General features: G+C 34.7%; 4 protein-coding genes across 4 annotated transcripts; 2 read left to right on the forward strand and 2 right to left on the reverse strand.

Moving 5' to 3' along the window:
• Positions 1-9: 9 nt before the first annotated feature.
• On the reverse strand, positions 10-4,923 carry LOC102590457 (elongator complex protein 5). Its single transcript, XM_006357789.2, has 9 exons — positions 4,646-4,923; positions 4,462-4,554; positions 4,204-4,370; positions 4,048-4,094; positions 2,027-2,096; positions 1,240-1,466; positions 1,076-1,165; positions 827-902; positions 10-715 (listed from the first exon to the last, which is right to left on the reverse strand). The coding sequence occupies exons 1-9, from the start codon at positions 4,810-4,812 to the stop codon at positions 522-524; spliced, it is 1,131 nt and encodes a 376-aa protein (XP_006357851.1). The 5' UTR covers positions 4,813-4,923; the 3' UTR covers positions 10-521.
• A 3,897-nt stretch (positions 4,924-8,820) lies between these two features.
• On the forward strand, positions 8,821-12,816 carry LOC102590805 (mannose-6-phosphate isomerase 2). Its single transcript, XM_006357790.2, has 5 exons — positions 8,821-9,529; positions 9,664-9,831; positions 10,500-10,712; positions 11,805-12,071; positions 12,450-12,816. Exons 1-5 carry the CDS (start codon positions 9,164-9,166, stop codon positions 12,756-12,758), a joined length of 1,323 nt encoding a protein of 440 aa, XP_006357852.1. The 5' UTR covers positions 8,821-9,163; the 3' UTR covers positions 12,759-12,816.
• Positions 12,817-13,431: 615 nt separating this feature from the next.
• On the reverse strand, positions 13,432-16,530 carry LOC102591159 (uncharacterized). The gene is made up of 8 exons (XM_006357791.2): positions 16,070-16,530; positions 15,677-15,721; positions 15,381-15,510; positions 15,177-15,258; positions 15,045-15,093; positions 14,692-14,789; positions 14,030-14,168; positions 13,432-13,903 (listed from the first exon to the last, which is right to left on the reverse strand). The coding sequence occupies exons 1-8, from the start codon at positions 16,406-16,408 to the stop codon at positions 13,742-13,744; spliced, it is 1,044 nt and encodes a 347-aa protein (XP_006357853.1). The 5' UTR covers positions 16,409-16,530; the 3' UTR covers positions 13,432-13,741.
• Positions 16,531-17,548: 1,018 nt separating this feature from the next.
• LOC102591488 (uncharacterized) lies at positions 17,549-23,430 on the forward strand. Its single transcript, XM_006357792.2, has 11 exons — positions 17,549-17,809; positions 19,061-19,253; positions 19,360-19,445; positions 19,730-19,814; positions 20,151-20,229; positions 20,357-20,490; positions 20,599-20,685; positions 20,788-20,891; positions 21,482-21,612; positions 22,641-22,751; positions 23,082-23,430. Exons 1-10 carry the CDS (start codon positions 17,751-17,753, stop codon positions 22,748-22,750), a joined length of 1,068 nt encoding a protein of 355 aa, XP_006357854.1. The 5' UTR covers positions 17,549-17,750; the 3' UTR covers position 22,751; positions 23,082-23,430.
• Positions 23,431-23,465: the final 35 nt, after the last annotated feature.

Consider the following 23,465-nt stretch of genomic DNA (forward strand, 5'->3'; position numbering starts at 1 on the left):
GACAGGCAATTGGAACAGATAAAGTAGCACACAACCAAGCTTCAGATAACATATGTAACAAACTAATGTATGGTCAAGTCATACAAGTTACAAAGGTGTTAGACAATCTTATATATGAGCAAAATTATCCCGTAGTAATCCCACCAGTAATCCAGTCGGAAAACAACCAAACTTACCACCTTACAACTGGTTTGATTCATTCTACTACAACCCCTTGTACCCTTATAAGTGTGGTCAAAGGCTACAGCCATGACACACTGCACACTACAACTTAAAGATAAGTTGCACTTAAATACTCACAGGGATCAATCAAACCTACTATGTGGCTGACCATGCCAGTCAACCTATAAACTTAGAGAGGTCACCGATTTGTATAAGTAGACTGCCAGCAAAACATTTGGGACATGGACTTGGTGATGGCAGCCTGACCTTTTGACATAATTTAGATTGTAAGGTGGTCACAAAAAGCCTTCATCTGGAAAATCTGGTATCATGATGCTTGAAAGTGATAATACACACAATCATATATCCAAATCATCATCAGGGTCCTCATCTGAATCTGGCATCTCATCATCTGAATCGCGAAAATATATTATCTCACCCCTCCCAGAATCCTCTGTTGTTTGCGGTTTCTCAACTGAAGCTTGTTTCTCCTCATTTTCGCTCTCGTTAAGTGATTTACGACCATCATAGATTTGAATGGGTTTACCAGTTCCTGAGAGAGGCAAAACAACAACTTTTTTACTTCCAAACTGAGTTTTCACTTTATCTTCACAGCAGAGGAACGAATCTGTGATAACAAACTAAACTCAAGGTCCATGCATACCTTGGTGTTCAAATGGGAGTACAACTTTTGCTCGGTCTAATCTTTCCTTGTCTGACAAATCTAAATTGAATTGCACCTATCAAAAAAAATATTTTTGGCATTAATGTATCTAACTTCCAATTTCCCCCAAAAAATCTGTGCATGTATCAGAATTGGATCCCACTGTAGGTACGCTTGCACCATTGAAAGAAAAGGGAAGAAACTAGTACAGTACTTACTATATTAGGTTTGAACTGCAAAATAACTCACCTTGGGAACAAGACTTTGGGCAGTGATTCCATCTTCAGATGAAACATCTGTAATTTTGATGCCTGATCCCTCAACATAAAGCTCTTCCCTCTAAAAATAGATTTTTAACAGTGTAAGATGAAGTGTTCATGTTATCTTATGAGGGGAACAGATAAGGAGGTTACCATCACTCTGACACGTCCATTTCTGCGTTTAAAGCGTACGTGAAATTTTCCTCTTTTAAAGGACTGTTCCACCATTGGGAGGTCCTCTGAGGTGTTTCTCTGTCCATTTGTTCTTTGAACTATTGGTTCCACATCCGCATGCATAGTGGACAAATATTCAAGAGTGGCAGCCACCTTGGCCTCATGAAGGTCCACATGCAACAAGCAAAATATGCATGAGACCTGGTCTGCAAGCAAGATAAATTAGTTTAGGCAACTCCTCGCGATGCATACAAGAACATGCCAAGAGTATTTTGGTTCTGTTTGACAGCATAAACCAAGCTGGTGGACTTATTTTTGTCAACGTTCTCAATGGGTTATACATCGTGTTTATGCCAGGTAGACAGAAATAATGGAGTAAACATATCCAGAACAATATACATCCAGGCAAAGTAGGCAGTGACAAGAACAAATTACAATTTACTACAGATAGCAGGGGTACGAGGTAGAAATCAGAACAAAGTTGTAAAGGCAGCACGACATCTCCTAAAACTAACCACAAGAAGGAAACTTCATACATCTAGCATAAGGAAAATTTTGGTGCCCAAATCTGGGAAATGCAGATATCATGATTTCTCCAGCAGGAATATCCAGTTGTTTAGGTTATCATATAATTGTGGCGAGGTGTTTATAACAGATGGAAGCCAACAGCAAATCTTGATTTCATAGTTAGCTGGCATAACATTTACACCACAGAATTTTCATTACTAAGCTACAACACATGATGGCCAAAAATAACTGTGCCTACCATGACTGCGAAGATGACTTAAGATTCTTGCAACGGAAGGCAGAGATGAATGTCGCAAGACCTCACTAACCTGGAAAAAGAATTAGAAAGTTAATATGATGGTATTAAGAGAAATGGAGGAATCACAAAAAGGGAGACATTTTCTGTTTAGAAATGCAGTAATATGCAAATGTTCAAACTGAATTCAATGGATTTCTTAGTATTAAAAAGTTATACATGTCTAGATCTTACTGGAAATTCAGTTAATTCTCTTTCAACAACTGAAGCGAAAAGTAATTCGCTTCTTTATTTTATCATCATAGCCTTCAAAGTTTTCGTGCCTTAGTATCTATTTGTAATGATAAAACATTTAAATAGTTGATTCACTGCAAAGCAGTGGCTCATTAAAGAGATTAATCTTAAGAGTTAATACTTAAGTACAACTTTAGGTGGTCTTTTTGCTTTCTTTTCTTTTGTTTTATTAAAATTTTACCTTTTGGTGACAGGAAAACTTTGCATTAGAATTTGGAATGATACATCAAAACTCGGAACATCATATTACCTCAAAAAGGAGGATATTTCTAGTTAATGAATAAAGAAAGATTTAGGCAATAAATACATTGTCAACTAGCATCTCAAAATGGACTTGTACTTTAAAATTATCAATTTAGATATACAGCCTCCGCTCAACCTTTCTCAAGAGAAACTCTTATCATTTTGGAACTTATAAACTGATTCAATGTCACAGAGCTAGTGATATTACTTTGAATGAAATACAGGATAATCCAGAAATGAGAAGTCATACAGACAAATTATGCTTCACCTCCTATTTGGTGAAGACACGTAAATAACTTAAAAGAAGTGAGACATCTAATTGAAAGCCATGCTACAGTGAGATATAAATGCCTTCATCAACACACTTTCAATTTCTAAAGTATCCGTTTCTGCACAAACTCATCTAATATCTCGATCCAGTCGGGTAAAACAGTTCTTATGAGTAAGAAAAGTGTTCAGAGTTTGTTTAAAAGGTTATGCAACTATTTAGGAACCATATCTTGTTTGCTTCCCATAAGTTGACAGTTAAATCAAGAATGATAAAACCAGGATTCTATATTACTTGAGAATTGGACTAAGCAACTGCTGTTCGACTGCATAGGCTGAAGATTTTCCCAGTCAACTAGACGAGGCAATTATTTATCTTTTCCATAATTTGACACATTGTGTAACGGGAACCCGGAATTATTAAACCTGAAAATTTCAGTGGTTGCCTTGAGCATCACTCTCAATGCAACAAAACATGGGGATCAGTTGATGGAGATGATAAAAACTGTCAAGATGGTATAGCCACTATGCAAACCTATGGATTGTGGGTTGTAGTATTAAAACAATAGCTCTGGTTCAATACTGTAGGTAAAGTAAGAAACTAGAGAAGTTTCCTCGCGTATAAGTGCCCAATACTGAGTGTGCATTCACAAAGGGACAGGAGAACTTTCATGGCTTGTAACTGGAAAGCAAGGTAGAAGAACTAATCTAAGAAAAATCTAGGAAGTTTCCTCGATAAATGTGCACACGTTTCTGTCATGGACACCAATAGCATACTGACAAAATAGAAGGTGCAACAGAACTTTAAGGCTGCTGATTGTCATGTTTGATTGTTTTTTATGTGATTGATGTTTCATTCTCTAGAGAAATGGATAGAGTAATTTTCCATCCTTTGTAGAAGTTGATGACTAAAAGGTGCAAGTTTTTACCTCGATCAGGCTTCCTATTTTGCGGTAATAAGAGAAGAGAACCTTTTATGTGAATGCTGGACAAAAATTCCAACAGGCCTTCTGAGAAGTTTCCTTCAACAAAAACTAACTAGGACAAACTACTTTTTGGTTGCTCGCTATCTAGTGATAACTACACATCTTTGCAACAAACTACAGTATCTAGAAGTGAAATTCAAACCAAACAATCCCAATCAATGAAAAAATCACTTGACACATAGGCAACATCCATTCTCCACTTACTGAACCAAAACTAAAATTAACTAGCATTACCGAGTCTATCGCAACTGCAAATCTCCCTTTTCCCTCTTCAACAATTTCTGCAATAATTGCAACAAACAAGATCCGTTTGAATTTTACCAAAGCACAACAAAAGTTTATCCTAAACTTTGGGAGTGCCCAAATTAACAAGAATTCTCAAAGCCTTACCTTTTCCAAGTTCAATAATGGAAGATAAAACCTTGTCCAATTCTTTCAAGTTCTTACATAAACTAGTTTTCAGTGAAGTCTCTTCGTAGGGATTTCTTACAGTTCCCTTCTCCATTAACTTGTTTTTCCATCCAAGAGGATCCGAATAGCAATCTAGAACTCTTAGCCTGATTTGTGAGCAAAATTCAGTACATAAAAAAATAACATATTTTATCCTCATAGTTAAAATTTACTCACTAAAAGAAGGAAGTTTCTAACCATTTACTCGATGAAGAAACGTCGAAACCTTTATCCTTCAACAGTTCAGCATAGAACGATGGAGGCCGTGATAAAGCGACCAGCACAACACCTCTGTATGAACCATCAATCAACGAATTTATCAAATTATCACATAAAAGAAGTTTGATAACTATTAGTGAATTTCATGAAGAAGTGAACTGACCGAGCTTGTGATTTACCGGCGAGAATGTTGGAAGTAAGTTGCGTAAGAATATGGTTGAAGACGAAGGAACCGAGAGGCGTGTCGATAGTATCCTTTATAGTTAGAGCAGGAGCGTGTTCTCCTTCGAATGCTCCATCACGAAGAGCTCTACAAATTGTTTCGGCCATTGTTGAACACCGAGAACTGCGAATTCTGGAGAGGGAAAAAATGGCGGAGAAAAACCCTGGGTTTGAAGAAACTTGTAATGTTTATTTTAGCCCCCTGGGTTTTGATACTATTCACTCAACACCCAATTAAACTTTTCTCTTATTCCTCCAACACGAGTTAATTAAAACAACCCTGCTAATTAAAGTTACCTTATCTTTTAACCGCTAAATAAAGAGAGATATTATAAGTTCTCAAATTTCTTCTTTGGTCCTATAAGTTATGAGATAGTAAAGAATTCGACTTATAATAATGATGTATTGTATCAAAATATATCATAATATTCATAAATTTAAACACAATTTTAAAAGATAAATAATATTGTCATTGATTATTCACATCTTATTATTGCGACGGTGAGAATAGTATTTAGACTAACCAACCATTTAGCATATTAATATGCATGCCTCCAAAGCAAATTGAAGTACCAATCACCTTTTATCTCCCATAATTGTTACTCTAGTAATTTAGATTAGTTACAAGTAAGTGCATGATTAAACTTTTCTCAAGACTTAATTAAAACTAAAAGCAACAATTAAGTTGGCATGATGCCCTCTTAATATTCTTCTTTTTACTTGATGGCTAGACGGATAATTTAAGGAAAAATAATGTGTTTTAGCAAAATGATTAGAGAGATGTTAGGTTTTCGTTGATTTATGAACTACTTAACGAGACTTTAATTACTTTAATAATATGTTACCTCTCTAATCTTTCAGAACATTACTTGCTCTCTATTTCAATAATGTAATTTATAAGAAGTATCATGATTTTTAATAATACATGTAAAAGGGTAATTCATCCCATTTATTTAATGTAAAACAATCAACCCCATTTGTTTTATTTTAAATCAAATTTCTGCTTACGAAAATATATTCACTAAATTTTTTTATCATTATTTAATTTTCGTATTATTAAATATGCGAGTAAGTTTTACCCTGTAATATTAATTTAACACTTGATTGAATTTTAAGATTCAAGTTGATGATGCTCGTTTAGAAGGATTATTTACGATTGAAAGAATATGCTGCTAAAATAAAAATTGTGTACCCTATACTAGTTAGATTATCAGAATTATAGAATATCAAACAAAATCTCATATTAAAAAGAAAAAGAAAAAGAAAAATTAAATATAAAAAATTATAATCCTTTTCACGTCAATCGAAAAGGAAAGAAATTTTCTAAGTACGAATATAGAAATAAAATTTAAAAGATATACCAAAGCAAATCTAATTAAATATAAAAAATTATAATCCGTTTCACGTCGATCGAAAAGGAAAGAAATTTTCTAAGTACGAATATAGAAATAAAACTTAAGATATACCAAAGCAAATCTAATTAATCCCAATAGTATTTTTTATTTTTTATTTTATGAGAAGGGAAATTCACAAACGCTACCCTTTGAATGTGCACAAGATAAATTTTTTATTTTTATGTAATAGCTCACAAATCACACAAAAAAGGTAATTCACACTCCGGTGCGACGAACTCAATCTAAAAGGTAAATTCCTTACTTTCATTAACAAAAAAATTTCAAATTTGAGACCTCCAACATAGATGTCTCAAGTCCAAACTACTGGGCCATGAAAATATATTCCAATTCATTGTCCAGATTTGTGCAATTTGCGATACATAAATAAAAGTGGTAGTCGAAATTAATACACGTCATAAATTGGTGGAGTAAATAAATACTAAATAAAATCCAAGTTCTATAAAGACTCAAAATTTTGCCAAGGATGAGTGTGCAGTGTGGCAGTATACTAGGTTCATCCCAATCTAACTGACGTTTTCTAATTTCTATGTCATTTTGTCCATGCCTTAAAATGCCAATAATTTGCCAACCATAATTTCCATATCGTTTTCTTAGTTTTAGCAAATTTATCTTCTCACATCTCAAGAGGGCACATTATTCCATGTAACATTTGACATCATGTGACCATTTTGTTTTATACTAGTATCTCTCCATCCACTTTTAATTGTCATGTTATATTTTTCAAAAGTCAATTGACTATTTTTAAAATTAAATTTGATTACATTAGTTTGAATTTTAAACAAAAAATTTAGATATTCAAAAACTATACAATAAGTACTATAATATTTTTTTTGCATATCAATATGATTAAAAAATACATCGTAAAATATTAGTCAAAGTTCTTATAGTTTGACTTTAAAAAAGGGAAACCATGACAATTAAAAGTGGACGGATGTAATAGTTAATTATTTTTCATTTGCACGATACTTAAAAAATCATAAATAAGAATATATTTTTATTAATTCACCCTTTAAAAAACTTAATTTTACAAATAAACGTGAACACTTTTAAAAATAATTAATTGCAAAAATAATATAAAAAAAAATTAATTAATACTTTCTTGATTTAGTAATGTGATCAATATGAAATTACTATTTTTAATATATTGATCAACTAATTATATAAGACAATCCAAGTCTAGAAAGGATAGATACTAATTTATTCGCACATGATATTTTTAATTTAATGTATCAGTAAATATAAAATATCCTTCAAGATTACTTCTATAAAAAACACATGTTGATAACGCAAAGTATTAAATTTTCGTTCATTGTTACAGAAAAAGAAGGAACGGAGTTTGCATTTGCACAAATTATAATTAACAAAGACTAGGAGTCATTTGGTTCACGTTCTAATTGCGCCAAAATTGTACTACAACAATTAATAAGAATATAAGAATTATTCTTTCAAGTATAACAGAATAATAATGTATGAATTGGTATACATGAGTTGTCTATTTAAATTTATTTTTTTATATATTTACTAAGTACGTACTACGTATATTTCGATTTCACCTTATATCTCGAATATTCAACACAGAGATTCTAAGAGAAATTAGTACTATATGACATGTTGCATGAATAATAAGTATATTAATTTTATTTAAGTTCCCACAAATCAAAACCAGAAATTAGTACTATAAAATGACATGTTGCATGAATAGTAAGTATATTAATTTTATTTAAGTCCCCACAAATCAAAACCAAATCATGGATCCCGTGAGTTTTCCAGAGTATTTGGACCTTACTATTTTCCTATTCCATATTAACTGAATTTTTGAGTTAATGCACACAATATAAACATTGAAAATTTATGTTAGACGTGTTTAATTCTAGTTGAGATTTTATAAGATATACTATTCGATTCTAGTTAAGGTTCTTGGAGGTTATTCTACCCTAAACTTTAATTTATGCCTGTATAAATGGTGAACATTTAGAATATTCCGCAAATTCATGAAATATTATTTCGAATGTTACTAATGGTCTTATGAGAGAAAAATCAAGAGTGAAAAATAATTATACTTATATTGATTAATTAATAAAATATTATTATTTCTTCATATTTTATTATGATTGCATTAATTTTTTATCACCATTAAATTTGATTAATTAATAAAATATTTTTATTTATTCATATTTTATCATGATGGCATTAATTTTCTATCACCATTAAAAATTATTGGGAACAACACATCTTAAGAAAAACCATAAGTTCATTATTATCCGGATCATAAATAGTATAACAAATCTCATAAATAATATAAATTCCAATAAATGAAACATACAAATATATAAAAAAAATTAAACTTTTTTTTTTTTTAAAACTTCAATCAATTCAATTATTTTGAACTTGTAATGAGAAGACCGTATTATTATACTCCCTCTGTCCCAATTTATATGACTCACTTTCCTTTTTAGTCAGTCCCAAAAAGAATGACACATTTCTATTTTAAGTAACAATTTGCCTATAAAATGTCTTTTTTACCCTTAATGAAATGATTTACAACCACACAAATTTCTATCATTCATTTTGGACCACAAGTTTTAAAAGTCTTTCCATTTTTCTTAAAGTTTGTGCCAAATCAAAGTACATCACATAAAATGGGACGGAGGGAGTATTATATTAAAAAAAAGTGGTGACCACATAAAGAAGTAAAGGACGATCCCACCGACCCCGTTTGCGATGAGATCATAGGGGCGTTGCGTGACTGTTGAGCAATGGAAATTTGCCCTTTTAGTGAATTCTAGTCCTTTAACAGCACACTACAGAGGAGTGACCCAATTCTACGATAACCGCCTGATCAATTTACTCTCTCCCATCGTCACTTGCTTTGTCCAAATCCTACACTCCAACCCCCAACTTCCCCTCCTCCTCACAACAATTTGCCCCTTCAAAAACTAACCGAATGGAAAGTATAAGCAACATTCAATTCCATACATTCTCTTCAACTTCAACTTCAACATCCTTTTTTCTTTATTTATTTCTGCTTCTCTCTTTCTCTTTCCATGGAGGCTGATGGTCTGTCAACAACAATGGAGGAAGGGTTTAAGGGGTTACTCAGGTTAATGGGTTCTGTCAAGAATTATGATTGGGGCCGTTCGGCAAAGGAATCTTGTGTTGGACGTCTGTATAGGCTTAATTCTGGGAGGAAAATCGATGAAAAACAGCAATATGCGGAGTTTTGGATGGGAACTCATGACTCTGGGCCATCCTACATTGTGGAAGAAGGAGGAAGAATTCAGAATGGGTATGCTAATGGTGGGGGAATTAGAAACAAGTGTACTTTGAAAGATTGGATTGAGAAGAACCCTAGTGTACTTGGTGAAACTGTTCTTAGCAAATGGGGTACCCAGCTTCCCTTTCTCTTCAAGGTGGTTTCCTCTCTTCATTGCTTTTTATTTGCTCTAAGTTATCATGATGTCAATGCAGCAGATTATGATTTCTCATATTTGGACTGGATAAGGAACCAGGTTTCCCTGATCAATTCAAGGCTTTTCTGTTATAGGTACTCTCTATTGAGAAAGCTTTGTCTATACAAGCTCATCCAGACAAGGACCTGGCAATTCTTCTGCATAAGGAGCAGCCACTCGTTTACAAGGATGATAACCACAAACCCGAGATGGCTTTGGCCTTGACCGAATTTGAGGCCTTGTGTGGCTTCATAAGTCTTGAGGTACTTCGTAAGTTGTGCTAGATTTCAAGAAATTCCAATAGAGTTAAGCAACTTGTTTTACTGGATCAATGTAGTAATTGTCGGTGCAATCTAGAGGCTCTAGTGCCAGATCACTTGTCTGGGAATAGCTTCTAATGTTTGAATATTCGGAAAATATTCATTCTAAGAGTATGGTGGGGACTCTAAGGTGACTGTAGAGCTGTCTGACTTAATTAAAAACAATGATGTGAAATTTTTAAATATTGAAAGTTTGTTTTGTTTGCCTTTATTGTTTTGATTAATAATTAACTGGACGTTTTGTTTTCAACTACTGGAATAAAGTAATGGGAAAAGGTCCCAATTAGCTTCTTTATCCTCCATAAATAAAAGACTAATTAGTGGTTGCTCTAGTTAGAACATGTGTATAATAACTAACATGTATATGTTTCATTATTCTCTATCTATTATAATATCTGTATTGCAAATTTTGGAGGGATCAAGTCTATAAAGATCCAGAAAATGGGGCTGGACACAGGTGTACTTAACACTTCATCATGTAGTTGGTTCTAATCAAACAAAAAAACCTATCTTTTTGGCTTGAGGCGATGGAGTGAACTTACAGTTCCATGTCTGTTGGAAAAATAAAAATAAAAGGACACTGGATGTGATGATGATATTTTTTTTTCCAGGAGCTTAAAGTGATTGTTCAGACTGTGCCTGAGATTGTTGAAGTGGTTGGTAATGTGCTTGCAGAGCTAGTATTGGACTTGAACGAGGATGATGAAGAGGAGAAAGGTAAATTAGTGCTCAGAAAATTATTTACGGAGATTATGTCAGCTAGCAAGGATGTGATCACGGAAGTGCTGGCTAAGCTGATTAGTCGTCTGAACATCAAAAACAAGGTAATGCACAATCCTTCCATGATTATATGAAAGTTTTTTTTTTCACCATGATTATATGGAAGTTTAAGACTTCCCTTGGAAATTTAATCTCTCTCTGTGCTTCTGTATGATAGTGACTCATTTATGTGGCAGTATCTCTCAATGATTGTGAATTCTTATCCTCTTTATTGTCTTAGTTAATTGTTTGTGTCTTATTACACACCTCTCTGCCCATTTCCCAATTTAAAGACACTATTCCAATGTGCCCCCTAATTACATTTGTTTGGGATAACGGTGGTGTTTGGACCAATTTTTGAGCACCTCTCTATTCCAATGGGTACTTGCTGCCACCCATTGAGTAACTGTGGCCACCGAGTTTTATTGACGGAAAGAAATCATTTAGTATGTAAAGAAGGAAAGAACAATGTATAACACCAGGCCGTCTTACCCAACTGTCTTGGCAAAAGAGTGAATGAGAAACAACATAAAACAAGTTAAACAAAAATGTACATCTTCACTCTTCAGAAGATGGTTATGAACTGATCTGGGCAGTTTCTTTAAATTTCAATGTTGGTTAATTCTTGGTTGATTCTCCTTTATCTTGATTTTTAATGGTTGAAAGTGAAAGTTGGGCTAGTGGCGGCACTACGGATTTTTCCGGTGATGAGTGTGGCAATATGAAGATTGAAATTCTAATTTTGATCTATTTTATCAGGGTTTAGCTGAGCGTGCTAAATACCAATTTTGGCATAACCTACAATTAGTTGCATTTGTTATTTAAATTCCTCCATGGAGCTAACCTCTGGTTTTATTATACCATTGGTTGGCGGTGGTTTAATTTTGTTGTATTTCCTGCTTTACTTAAACCTTGATTTCATAAACAAAAATACAATAACTTTTTGCCACATTCAGAAAGCTCACATGTAAACTATATTTTCCAGTATTTCTGCTTTAACATGGGAGACATAAGATTTTCTTTTACAAATGATTTGTTGGAACTTAACTGCATATTGTGTTGTCTTCTAAAGCATATCTGGAACTGTGCTGTTTATATTCATGTTGCTTACTACATCATTCATTATTAAGGAAGTTGCTTACACTTTGATGTTTTAGGTAAGGGAGCTAACCCACAAGGAACAACTGGTCCTAGGACTTGAGAAGCAGTATCCAGCTGATGTTGGTGTTTTAGCTGCATTCTTGTTTAATTACGTGAAGCTCAATCCTGGTGAAGCTTTATATTTAGGGGCAAATGAACCCCATGCATATGTATATGGAGAGTGTGTTGAATGTATGGCAACCTCGGACAATGTGGTACGCGCTGGCCTAACTCCCAAGCACCGGGATGTTAGAACTCTCTGTTCAATGCTCACGTACAGACAGGTACCATTAGAGTCGTTATTAAAGGCATTCTTTCGTTCTCTATGTTTTATTAACCGCTATGGTATAGTGGAGACTGAGTTCATTTGAAGGTGAATATCCTTCAGATTGAGCATACTATAAAAGTCCAATATCTACCAAGATGGCCTAAATTCATGTTCAAATCACTTGTCTAGTCGATTGCGGCAAAGAAGTTCCTAAACTAACAACACTTGTAGAAATTAGTTAGCAACAGTTAGGATACCTCCCAGTACACCTTAGGAGGTAATTTTCTTGGTTATGGAAGGCAGGCCAGATGTCTGGCAAGACGACCTAACATGCAGGTTACATGGCATTCCCTAAGTTTGATTTATGATCTGAACCAGTGTTTTTCTGTTGCAGGGTAACCCTGAAATTCTGCACGGTACGGCAATAAATCCATACACAATGAGATACCTCCCTCCTTTTGATGAATTTGAGGTGGATCGTTGCATTCTTCCCCCATATTCAACTGTTGCCTTCCCTTCTGCTCCTGGTCCGTCCATGTTTGTGGTCATGGGAGGAGAGGGAACAATGACCACATCAGCAGAAGTGATTGTTGCTGAAGGTGATGTCCTATTTGCACCTGCAAACACCAATATTACCATTGCAACCTCCTCTGGTTTGCACTTGTATAGAGCAGGTGTAAACAGCAGATATTTTGAGGAATGATAGTTGTAGGCTTGTAGCCCCTTATGCTTGCTAATAAAACAGTGATTTTCTGTTGCAATGGCTGTTCCACCTTGTATTATTAGCATGTGCAGGTATATAACCGCTTAAATTAGTGTAGTTTGGAAGTAAAAGACATCACTGGAAAGGTGGAAATTTTGCTGTACTTTGTCTCTTATATTGTCTAATAATATCAACTTAAAGAAAACAGAGATGCTAAGGATTAGAAAAGTACAAATGCAGGAAAAATAATTGTACTCAAAGTGTGTAAGACTAGGTAGGGGCAAGATTTGCATACATTCCACCATCTCCAGATCCCACCATATGGGGATCGTACTGATATGTTGTTGTGTAAATTGGGACTAGGGGGCGTGCGCTGACTTGTTCGTATCCCAATTCCATCGTATTTCTAGTATTCATTTTAACCTTAATTTTTAGTTGTGCAAAAATCCTTGCTGATGTATTTTTGATAATATTGCTGCGATTAACTAATGGATTTTGCCCCCTCTTTTCCTTTTGGCATTGTGATTCATCTCTTTTGGGATACATAACAATAGCTACAACACAGTTGAAGCACACTCGTTCGCAATGAATGCCAATATTCTCATGAAAGTGAAAGCTCAAAAGAAACCCCTAAATATGATTCTCAAGCCATGTGTCTTTTCATGATGGAACATTTTGGAACCAAACCTCACATTTTATTCAGAATTTACAAGATTCAACAGCAGACGAATATCAAAGCCAAATCAAGAAGAAGTTGTCTATGAACTTCTTCTAACAAAACATTTTCATGTTACTGAACCTACTGTTTCTGTTTTGTTAGTTTCTCAACATCGATCTATACTCAACAGATCTCCAAAAGCCATAATACAAAGAGTACAAATTCAATTCTATCTTAACCTCTCAATCTTTGATTGAATCAAAGGCCAAAGCAGTGGTTTCAACTAATCAACAAAATCCGGACATTAACAGGGAGCAATTTTCCTTCATATTTGTGTCCCAGCTTTATTTAAGCTGTTTAACCATGATAGGATCGGTTGTGCACCCTTTATCCATGAGCAATCTATCATTATATCATGAGCAACCCCTTCAATACAGACTGTGGGGACGCCATAAAATCTTCCTGTTTCATTGAGTCCTTCCATGTCCTGAGAGAATCACATTCATATGTTACTTTCAGAACACTAGGACTATTTAGCTCCAGAGTTCACAAAATGCCTCAAAATTCGAAACATTTCTTAACAAATACTGTCCCAAATTATCCAAGAACTTACCACAATGAAATCATCCTTTGCACCCACTACGAGTACTTTAAATGCAGGATCCTCAAGTCGAGGGACAGGAAGAGATGCATTGAGCTTTCTTAGATCAAACAAAGGCATCCTTGAGCTTTCAGTCATTAGCTGTTGGTAACTAAAAAGGAGAAAAGAAAAGGCAAATGTTGCCGTAAGACAATGTTGTATACATAGTTGATTTAATCAAGGTATTATGCCAACATATAATGCTTGGTACAAGATGCATCATCTGCTCTGTTTAATATAAAATAAAACTCTCAAGACTGATATTCAAACAAATTTACAAACTTAATTTACGAACTTCACAGAACAAAATGTTAACATAAACTCGATGACTACCATTTGAACTGGAGATTGATAACTCAGAAAATTCACATCTCCAGTTCAAGCTACTAATATTTGGGAAGTCGCAGGAATAACTCAAGTGGGAACATGTTTGAAGTCAACTTTTGCCACTTTTAGATTGTCTAGTAGTACACAGGCATCTTCAAAATCCTCCTAATACCAGTGATAGGAGAACATAGAAATGAGTTCTACGAAAAAGGTCTTTGTCTATAAGTCATTTACTCTTTCATCTGATATCTAAAACAAACCATCTAAGTTCTAAAAAAAAAAACCATCTAAGTTCTAATTTGACTGACCGTGCAACCAGCTGATCCTCCATTCCTGCTGAGAAAAATGTTTCTTTACAAAGAGGTAAAGATGTTTGAAAAGCTTTGGCTGCCAGGCTCCGAGTTACCTGCTCGAAATATCAAATTCATCAATTTGAAAAAAAAAAAGGGATGTGCAAACAGGGCAAAAAGAAAACGGATGACGTTTCACCCACTTAATGATGTTATAATCACTTTTTTATCATCGATAGTATTCACAGAAAAATTGAAACAGGAAGAATGGGTCCAAGTGGCTTCAATATGTACATATGTATGCCCTTGTAAATGCTAGTCTGTAGCTGAGATAAGTGTGTATATGGTTTCTTTAAACTAAATAGACAAACCTTGAAAGCAGCAAGAGGCTTGGAGAAGAGATATCTCCATACTAAACCACTGAATAATATAAAAGGGAAACAAGTTATTGAGTGAAAACAAAGTTTGTATGGAAGACATGCTTTTTCAGTACAGGAAGTCACCTATTACCCGAAGGGGGTACCGAGCAAACGAGCACCGCTCCAGAAAGATTGGGGAATAAGCTTTTCTTTTCTGAATCAGAACCTGTAGCACCAAAAGAGGAAACTGTATGATTGAGTAGAAGTAACCACTTTGAGGAACTTTTGTATTTGGAGTAGAAAATGCAGTATGCCTTAGCTTGCAAACAATAACAAAAACACGATTACCTTTTACTGCTTCTCTTCTAATATTTGCAATGTAATACTGAACAATAAGCCCCCCAAATGAATGTCCAAGCAATACTGGTGGCAACTTGATCTCTTTGTGGATGAAGTCAGCAATATCACCAGCATGTGTCTACTGAATGCAGCAAAGTACAGAATTAGAAGGAACTGTAAACCGTTTCAGCAATGCACTAAGCGAAACCTGAATGAGAAATGTCAGCTCAGCGTAAATGTCATTACTCAGGCCAACTTCCTGATTGACAACCAACAAGAATCTAACAGAAGGAAATGTAAAATACCTCGAGGGTACCTGCAACTGCAGCAGCAGGTGAATCACTTTCTCCCTGGCAATGTCAAAAGGGTACATATACATTAATAACATACCTTTGCTACTTCGATAGGGTTGCATTGCTATTTCACCATTTAAATGATAATGAAATATCTTGGCGAGTAACTAGTGGAATCTATTTGAGTAAGTGAAACTAAAGCTGGATATTTATCTGAGATTACAATTCTTCCAACATTTATCAAACTGCAAGTTAGTTCACTCGGCTAATCGATCATCAGTACTGAATTAAGCATTATCTGGATAGTAAAAAGAAATTAAGCAGTTTACCATGAGATCTAAGAATTTTATCCTATTTTACATCTTTTTATCCATGTAATTGCAGTTGTTGAAACATAAAGAGTACCTGTCCCAGCAAGCTTAGAGCATAACAATCATATCCATTTTGGGAAAAGAAGGGGAGCCAGTGTTCAGCCCAACACCAAGCAGCATGAAAGCTTCCATGAACAAATACTAAAGGTGGGTTTTTAGTAGATCTTCTCTGTTCCTCATCTGGGTCACTGCCCCTCTGGTAGAGAACCTCCATGTTTAGACCAGAGGGAAGCTTGTGAAAAAGACGAGATTGTCCCTGCTTCAGTTCATAAGGAACCTTCATTTTGGAATCCCTCGTTAACACAGCACGAGTTGTTGATATTCCTCTGGATTGAGGAAATTTGGGAAGAATCAAAGTACAGAGCGTAGCCATTGTTTCTCAGTAGAATCTCCAATTGCTTTCTGTTACCCTTTTTCTCTTCCTCTGTCTCACTTTATCACTTGGGAATTTCTGTTTCTTTTTTACTGTATCGATTTTTTTTTTGTGACTAAGCTTAATGTACTTGCTAACTTCAAATTTGAACATTAAAATCACACATACAATTTTGAAATTAAATTTGGTGATTCAAATTCAAATATATAGGTCTGAAATTGAGGATGATTAAGCCTAATTTCAAATCTAAATGTTTGAAGTTCGAACGGTACAAATTATTTCAGACTAAAGTTTGGCTTTTATAATTCTCAATGCAAGTCTTGAATTGATTCTAAAATGGTTTAAATAAATTTGATAAATAATTTTTTTTCTATTTTTTAGCAATTTTTTTTTTTTTTTTTTTATTTTTAAGACAACAAGATTAAACAATATTTTTAGTACATTTGACATATTCTTTGTGAGTAAATTTTAGGTTTAGCAAACATAAAAATCATATTTGTATGCTATAACTACAGTTTGTATAATTGCGTTCCATAGCAAATTTGTATATTTCGGTATACATATACATAAAAATCTGTATTTTGTATATTTTGGTATACAAACTAAAACATAGTATGTATATAAACAAAATTACTACATAAATTCAACACATATGAATACCGAATGGGTCTATTTGTATATTTCGGTATACAAATGAGTCCTGCAATTAATTTTTATACAATACATATGTATACCGAATGAGTCTATTTGTATATTCGGTATACAAATGGGTCATGCAATTAATTTTTATACAACGAATATGTATACCGAATGAGTCTATTTGTATATTTCGATATACAAATGGGATGACAAAAAACAAGAAATGTTTTCTGCAAATTACAAATAAAAGAAACTATGACTATAACATTTAATTTGAATTAATAGTTTGCTATTTCATACAATTTTTCCTTTTTATTTTCTTAAATTCCGTGCTAAGTCAAAATAGACGAGGTAAATATTTTGCAATATTCGGCTATGGCCTAAATAGTGGTCCTTCAAGAGGCTATCTGTGCAACTTGCCCGACCAACGACACAGTTGGGCCATTAATGTGCTTTGGCCCAATTATCAAAGTCCAACAACATTCAGCCCAAAGCTCCACGTGAGCGGATCGAGGGAGGTTCTTGCTGTCGAGATCAACATCGGCTTTCATGGACTTGCACTCCTTCACCAAGCTAATGAATTTTCTCCGTTGTTTAACTTATCGATTCGCATTCACTTTCTTCTTCACTCTGCATTCACCACTAAACTCAGTTTATTCTCAATCGATTCATTGAAGCTTAAAACAGATTAATTGTTGCAAAAATGATGTCTCCGAAGCCACTTTCAGAAAATCGCGGTTCATCTCATTCTGCTACCATGAGGTATGTCAAATATCCTTTTGCAAAAGACACGAATGTTAATCATATTTTGATTTTATATTTTTTCTCTGAAATTATTGTTTTTAAAAAAAAATAAAATAATTCAGTGCATTTCTGCTTACTTTGATTTGGCATTTCCTAATACTAAATGGTGCTTTCTTCGTTTTGTAATTAATCTATTTGAGAAGATTTAAAGTTTAGAATTTTATGTGAATTTTTCCTATTCCTAAGACTGAGGTGATTGACCTCCCGCTCTCATGGCAATTTTTGGAGTTTCAAGGGTTTACCAAAGAAATGTGCTGATTCGACGTCCAACTTACGATTATATTAACTGGTTAACCATTCGATTGTTTTTCAAGTATCAAACTTTTTTGTTTACGGAGGCAAACAAGATTTGGAAGCGTGCATATTTTGACCCTGTTTAGTGTAATTTTTTTTTTAATCTGAGAAAGTTATCTCCTTGTTATTTTCCAGCATTTGGTAAGGCATAAAGATGGTAAATTTTAGTAGTAGTAGTAGATAGTTGGGGTTGGGATTGGGATGATGCATACTGGTTTGGTAATAATAATTTGCAGGAAAGAGGAGAAATAGTGGTTACATGTTGATAGTAGTGAGTGGAATCTAGAGTGGAGTGGAAATGGCTTGGCCTATGACGGGTGTATATTTTCCTCCTGTTTGGTGAAACTTTTTCCCTTAGTACAAAATTTAATTTTGGCAATCAAACACTGCAAAGTGGTTTCGGCAAGAAATGTTTCTCTTCTTTATCTCATACCAAAATAGGGCCATTGTTTTCATCAGCTGATTGAGTCTAAACATGCTGGAGAATAAGTTAAAAATGCTGGAGTTCATCCTGCTAAAAGCTGGTTGAAAATTGGCCAAGCGGAATAACGGATCCTTCAGGCAATATTATGTTCTCATAGATGCAACCTTCGTTTTCATAATGAACAATACTGTCATTTTATCCAAATCATGGCTTTCAAGATTTTTCAAGGAGTTGGCTAAGTTCATAAATAGTTAGAAGCACTGATAGATAATCCTGTTATATTATTAGTTTTGAGTTCTTAAATTTTAGTGACGCAAGTTTCCAACACTCTTATGTAAATAAGGCTATCAATTGTTGATCTTTAAGTGGAAATGGTGAAAAATGGATCTATTAATGTAGTTTTGAGTCATGTGTTAAATTTTGCCTCCTGTCTGTGAGTCTTGCTCCATATTACCTTAGAAGTTATTACTGACAGACTTGTTTCAATGTAGGCAAACCCCCTTGCAGATAATCCATGTTGTTGGGAACTTTATGAGAATATGGTCAGTTTACTCCATGTACCGCTATCTGTCTCAGACAGGGGCTTCAGTTGTTCTATTTATGTTCTGCTGTCTTCTTCCATCATGCATCTGGTTTCTAGTAGCTCAAAAACCTTGGAAGGGCAGGGCACTTGCTAATACACAGGTCTAGTAGAGCTATCATTTTCTTCCTTTTATAAATGTCAAAAAGCTTACAGAAGGTCATTTCCTTGTCACTTATGCGTTTCTGCTGATAATCTTTCTTTCGACAGGTGGTACCTTCAGTTGTAAATGGTGGTATAACAGCTCTTTACTTCATCTTGTGGGGAAAGGGCCTTAAATCTTGTGGTCCCGTTCGGTAAGTTCAAGGTTGAGTGATATTTTACTGTCACTTTTTCCTTTCTTGAATTTGTATTTTGCATTGTCCCTTTTTTCCTATTCAGTAACTCTGGCACGAATAACCACATGGTAGGTAATTTTTGTTAGCATATACTTTCATATCATCATTATGTCTTGCCCTTGTGGCTGTCTATACATGAAAACATATGATGGTTCTGCTTGGGTCATCTGTCTGAATTTTTTATTTTTTTTCTGGTTAATTATCTAGTGCCTCCTTGCGATTAAATATTCTTATTCAATCAGGGCCATATTGGGTGAGTATTCTGGTGCTGTTCTAGGAGTATTATCTGGGGTACTGTATGGCAGGGGGGGCCATGTTTGGAAAAAGGTATACTTCTTTTTAACTACTGTATTTATTTATTTGCTTTGAAATTATAAAAGAATCCTCATACTTTCATGTGATATAATTCTCTGATTATTGAAAGCATGAACTTGTTGTGGATCTGTCTCTTTTGAATTTATTGCGTATCTTTCGTACTGGACTCTCACTAGGAAACTTAATTTCTTCTCTTTATGATCCAGTAGCTATAAGTTTATGTTATGATAGAAAATGGGATTTAGCAATTGAAATTATCTTACTTATTAGAAAGAAAAGCAGTTGGAAAATTTTCTTCACTCTGCATTTTCTTGGGTGGTAATTCGTTGTTATTTTCCCCTTCATCAGGTTGGTGGACTCCTTGCAATGCTTGCATCCTTCTACTTTTTATCACAAGGATGGGCAATGGCTACATATTCTCCATTTCATATCCTTTCTATATTGAGCTCTTTGCTGTAGTAAATTCATTCTGCATTAGTACTTTGTTCTTCAATTTCCTTCTCTGTTTCTCGCTCGCTGAATCTTATGTAGCAACCAACTTAACAAACAAATACCATTTAGCAATGCCTCCTCTGATGATGAAGCACATACTGAACAGCTAGTGGGAATGAAGGAAATGTTATTTCCCATTCTTGCTGGAATCTTATCAGCACTTCGGAGGGTGATCGCAAGACGGGTCTCACTTAAGGTTTGTGTAGTCCCATCAAGCTATTTGATCCACTCAACTTTCTATTATCTGGTACATTAAGGAGGGAGTAAAAGCTACCCTTGAATATTTCCCATCTCATTTACACAGAACCAACTGAAGAGGCGACTCCATGCCATAACCCTTACTTCTGCGACATGCTTTTTGTTTCCTGTTGCCATGTGGGACATGATTATAGTGAGTACAGTTTGATACCTTCAGTAGCTATGTTGTTATGAATCTCTTCTTCTTCTTCTTCTTCTTTTAAATTGCTTTCCCTCTTTGTGTGGAGATACTCAGGGATCTAACAATGTAGAGCTGCCCTTTTCTGCCTGGGCTTTTTCAAGCACCATCTTATTTGGGATGATATTGATATTTTACATTGATAGCATCGCAGAGGAGAGGTAATATTTTGTGATCTCTTTCTGATCCTTGTAAAATTATTTAGTTTACCAACTCTTAACTGATTGCTATAGCAAATACTGTCTGGTCCTTATCTGACCTTATTAATTAATGTTAAGCGATTTTACCTGATTGTCTAAAGATCTCTGTTTCTGCAAGGAATATGAATTTATTTGTGTCTTCTTCATATCTTTTATCTTGGTGGTGTATGGCCCATTATTGGCAATTACCTGTCAGCATTGATTCATGACTTCTTACTTTGCATGCATTTTCCCTCTCTTCTGCTAGCATTTCATTTTTCCATCTTTACTTTTTATGTCGTGGACCATTGCAAGGTAAGAACAACTTTTGTTGAGTAAATGTTTTACCTTCCTGCTTAGTAATTACTTTTATCGTCTTTGATGGAGCTCAAGTAAGAGAAGCATATATTGTGGTCTTTGTTACGGCTTTGGGTATGTTAGATCCTATCACCAGAAGCGTTAGCGTTTTCTGTTCTGACTCCTTTTGTATATTCTTTGAGTCCATTTGATTTCTTCCCTAGACCTGCAAGTCAACAGTCTCATGGAAATTCTACATTATTGTCCATTTGTAGGTTGCATATGGTTTTCTCTTCTCCAAGGCACTTATTGGTTGCGGCAGGATGCATCATTATCATGGAGATAGTATATAAAATGGACTTCTCGTTACTCGGCTTTCTTGTTTGTGCCGCCATCTTGGGAATCGGTATGATGCAATCTTTCTTTTTTTCAGGGTGGGGAGGGGTAAGGTCTACGTACATCGTACCCACCTCGATCCCACTTGTGGGATTATACTGGGGTTGTTGTTGCTGGTGAGGGGGGTGGGGGTTGCACAGCTATTCTGCATATCAGATTGCTTTGCTAATCGAATCTGTCAAATGATGATTGTTGAACATGAATAAGTTCTGAGACCATGCTGAATAAAAAAAGGTAGTTGTTGTTTCAAATTGTAGTAGACTTACTAACATTTCAGCAGAAAAAGGAGAGATGCTCAAGATGAACATTACCACCTAAAGGATTAAGAAGCATTTTTTCAAATTCAATTCCTTAGAGACATCTCATAACTAGTTCTTCAGTCAAAATAAAGACATTTGTAGACTATTGTAATATTAGAGTTGACAAGTTGGATGGACTTTAAGAGGCTTGTAAGTGGACACCCGAGAGTTCAGGATGGAGTTGGAAACTGCATTTAACATGCCTATCCAAGAGTTGCTCTCCAACTCAAATGTGTGAGATATTTCATCCATCCCAATATTGCTTCTCAAAAAATGCATTCACTTGGCATTGAAATTGAGTTTGACCTTCTTATTAAAAAAAACGAGTTCGACCTAACTTTGATAACTAGTTCATTATGTAATCTCTTCTATTTTGTTTCTCATAATGAATTACTTTACCTTGTCAAAACGAAGAAGAAATTCTTTGTCATAATGTATTTACTCAAAAGCTTCTCTAGGTGATAGTTTTTGCATCACAGGTATGAGTATGACGTAGAGTCATTAGAGAATAATCTGAAGAATTGAAGTTGATCATTTTTTTTTATGTTGAGATGTTCCGTCAAACCTGGAATACTTTTCTATGTTATTGCAGTCATAAATTTCTTTCGTTGAATCATCATATGTTATTGCATCCTCACCCAAAATTAAAAAAAAAAACAAACACATGTTATTGCTTGATATTTACTTTGCCTGAGTCATTTATTGGTTAGTGAGTTGATCTCACTTCTAAATCTTGTAGGCATATATGAAGCTACATCCTTGGATCGTTCTAGGAGAGATTCTTTCCAAGGCTCAAGCTCCAATGGCATCTTGGACGATCAAGTTGAAATGTCTCCACTTCCTACTTGATGTGAGCAACCATTTCTCAAAGAATTTGGTTAATTTATTTTCACCTTTGTTCAGCTATTACCATGTCTCTTTCTGGAAGATGGTTACAATGATCTGCTTTTGAATAACTTATGTCTCTGGATTCTTAGCCAGTGAAGTTAAAGAAAATTTTCTCGACTAGCAACATAGTGTTTCTTAAGCTACATAATATATAATAAGAATGATGTTTTGGTGGCATTTGCTTTGCTTCGTTGAGCATTATAAGGCTACAGTAAGCAGTAATGATATTCAAATCCCTGTCACGAGAATACTGGTGCTTCCTTCTGAACTTCCATTGTTTTTGTTTGTCCAGGTGCAATAGCAATCATACTTTTGACTCTTAACAGTGATGCAAATGAGGAGAAACATGTTTTCCGGATACTCCTTATTGTGTCGTGGTAATTGGCCTGAATCTATTTATAATATCAGTACTTCCCATGTTACGCCCAAATATCAAGTGTCTGGAATCATGGAGAGCACATCAAGAATACATATAACAAGCAGAAAAGTTCTGTGCCCATTCCCGTTGCTGGTTGCCATGTTGCATCTACATTGAATTTGTGTTATGATTTGATTTATATGACCAACAGGGTTAGTGAAATATTTGTACAAACAGTATATATTACTTCCCATATTTTATGGAGCTTCTCTTTTCTTCTCTACCAGTTCTTGATTAATTTGAATGAAAAATGAGGAA

The sequence above is a fragment of the Solanum tuberosum genome, unplaced genomic scaffold (assembly GCF_000226075.1).
Source record: "Solanum tuberosum cultivar DM 1-3 516 R44 unplaced genomic scaffold, SolTub_3.0 scf00244, whole genome shotgun sequence".
Lineage (NCBI taxonomy): Eukaryota > Viridiplantae > Streptophyta > Magnoliopsida > Solanales > Solanaceae > Solanum > Solanum tuberosum.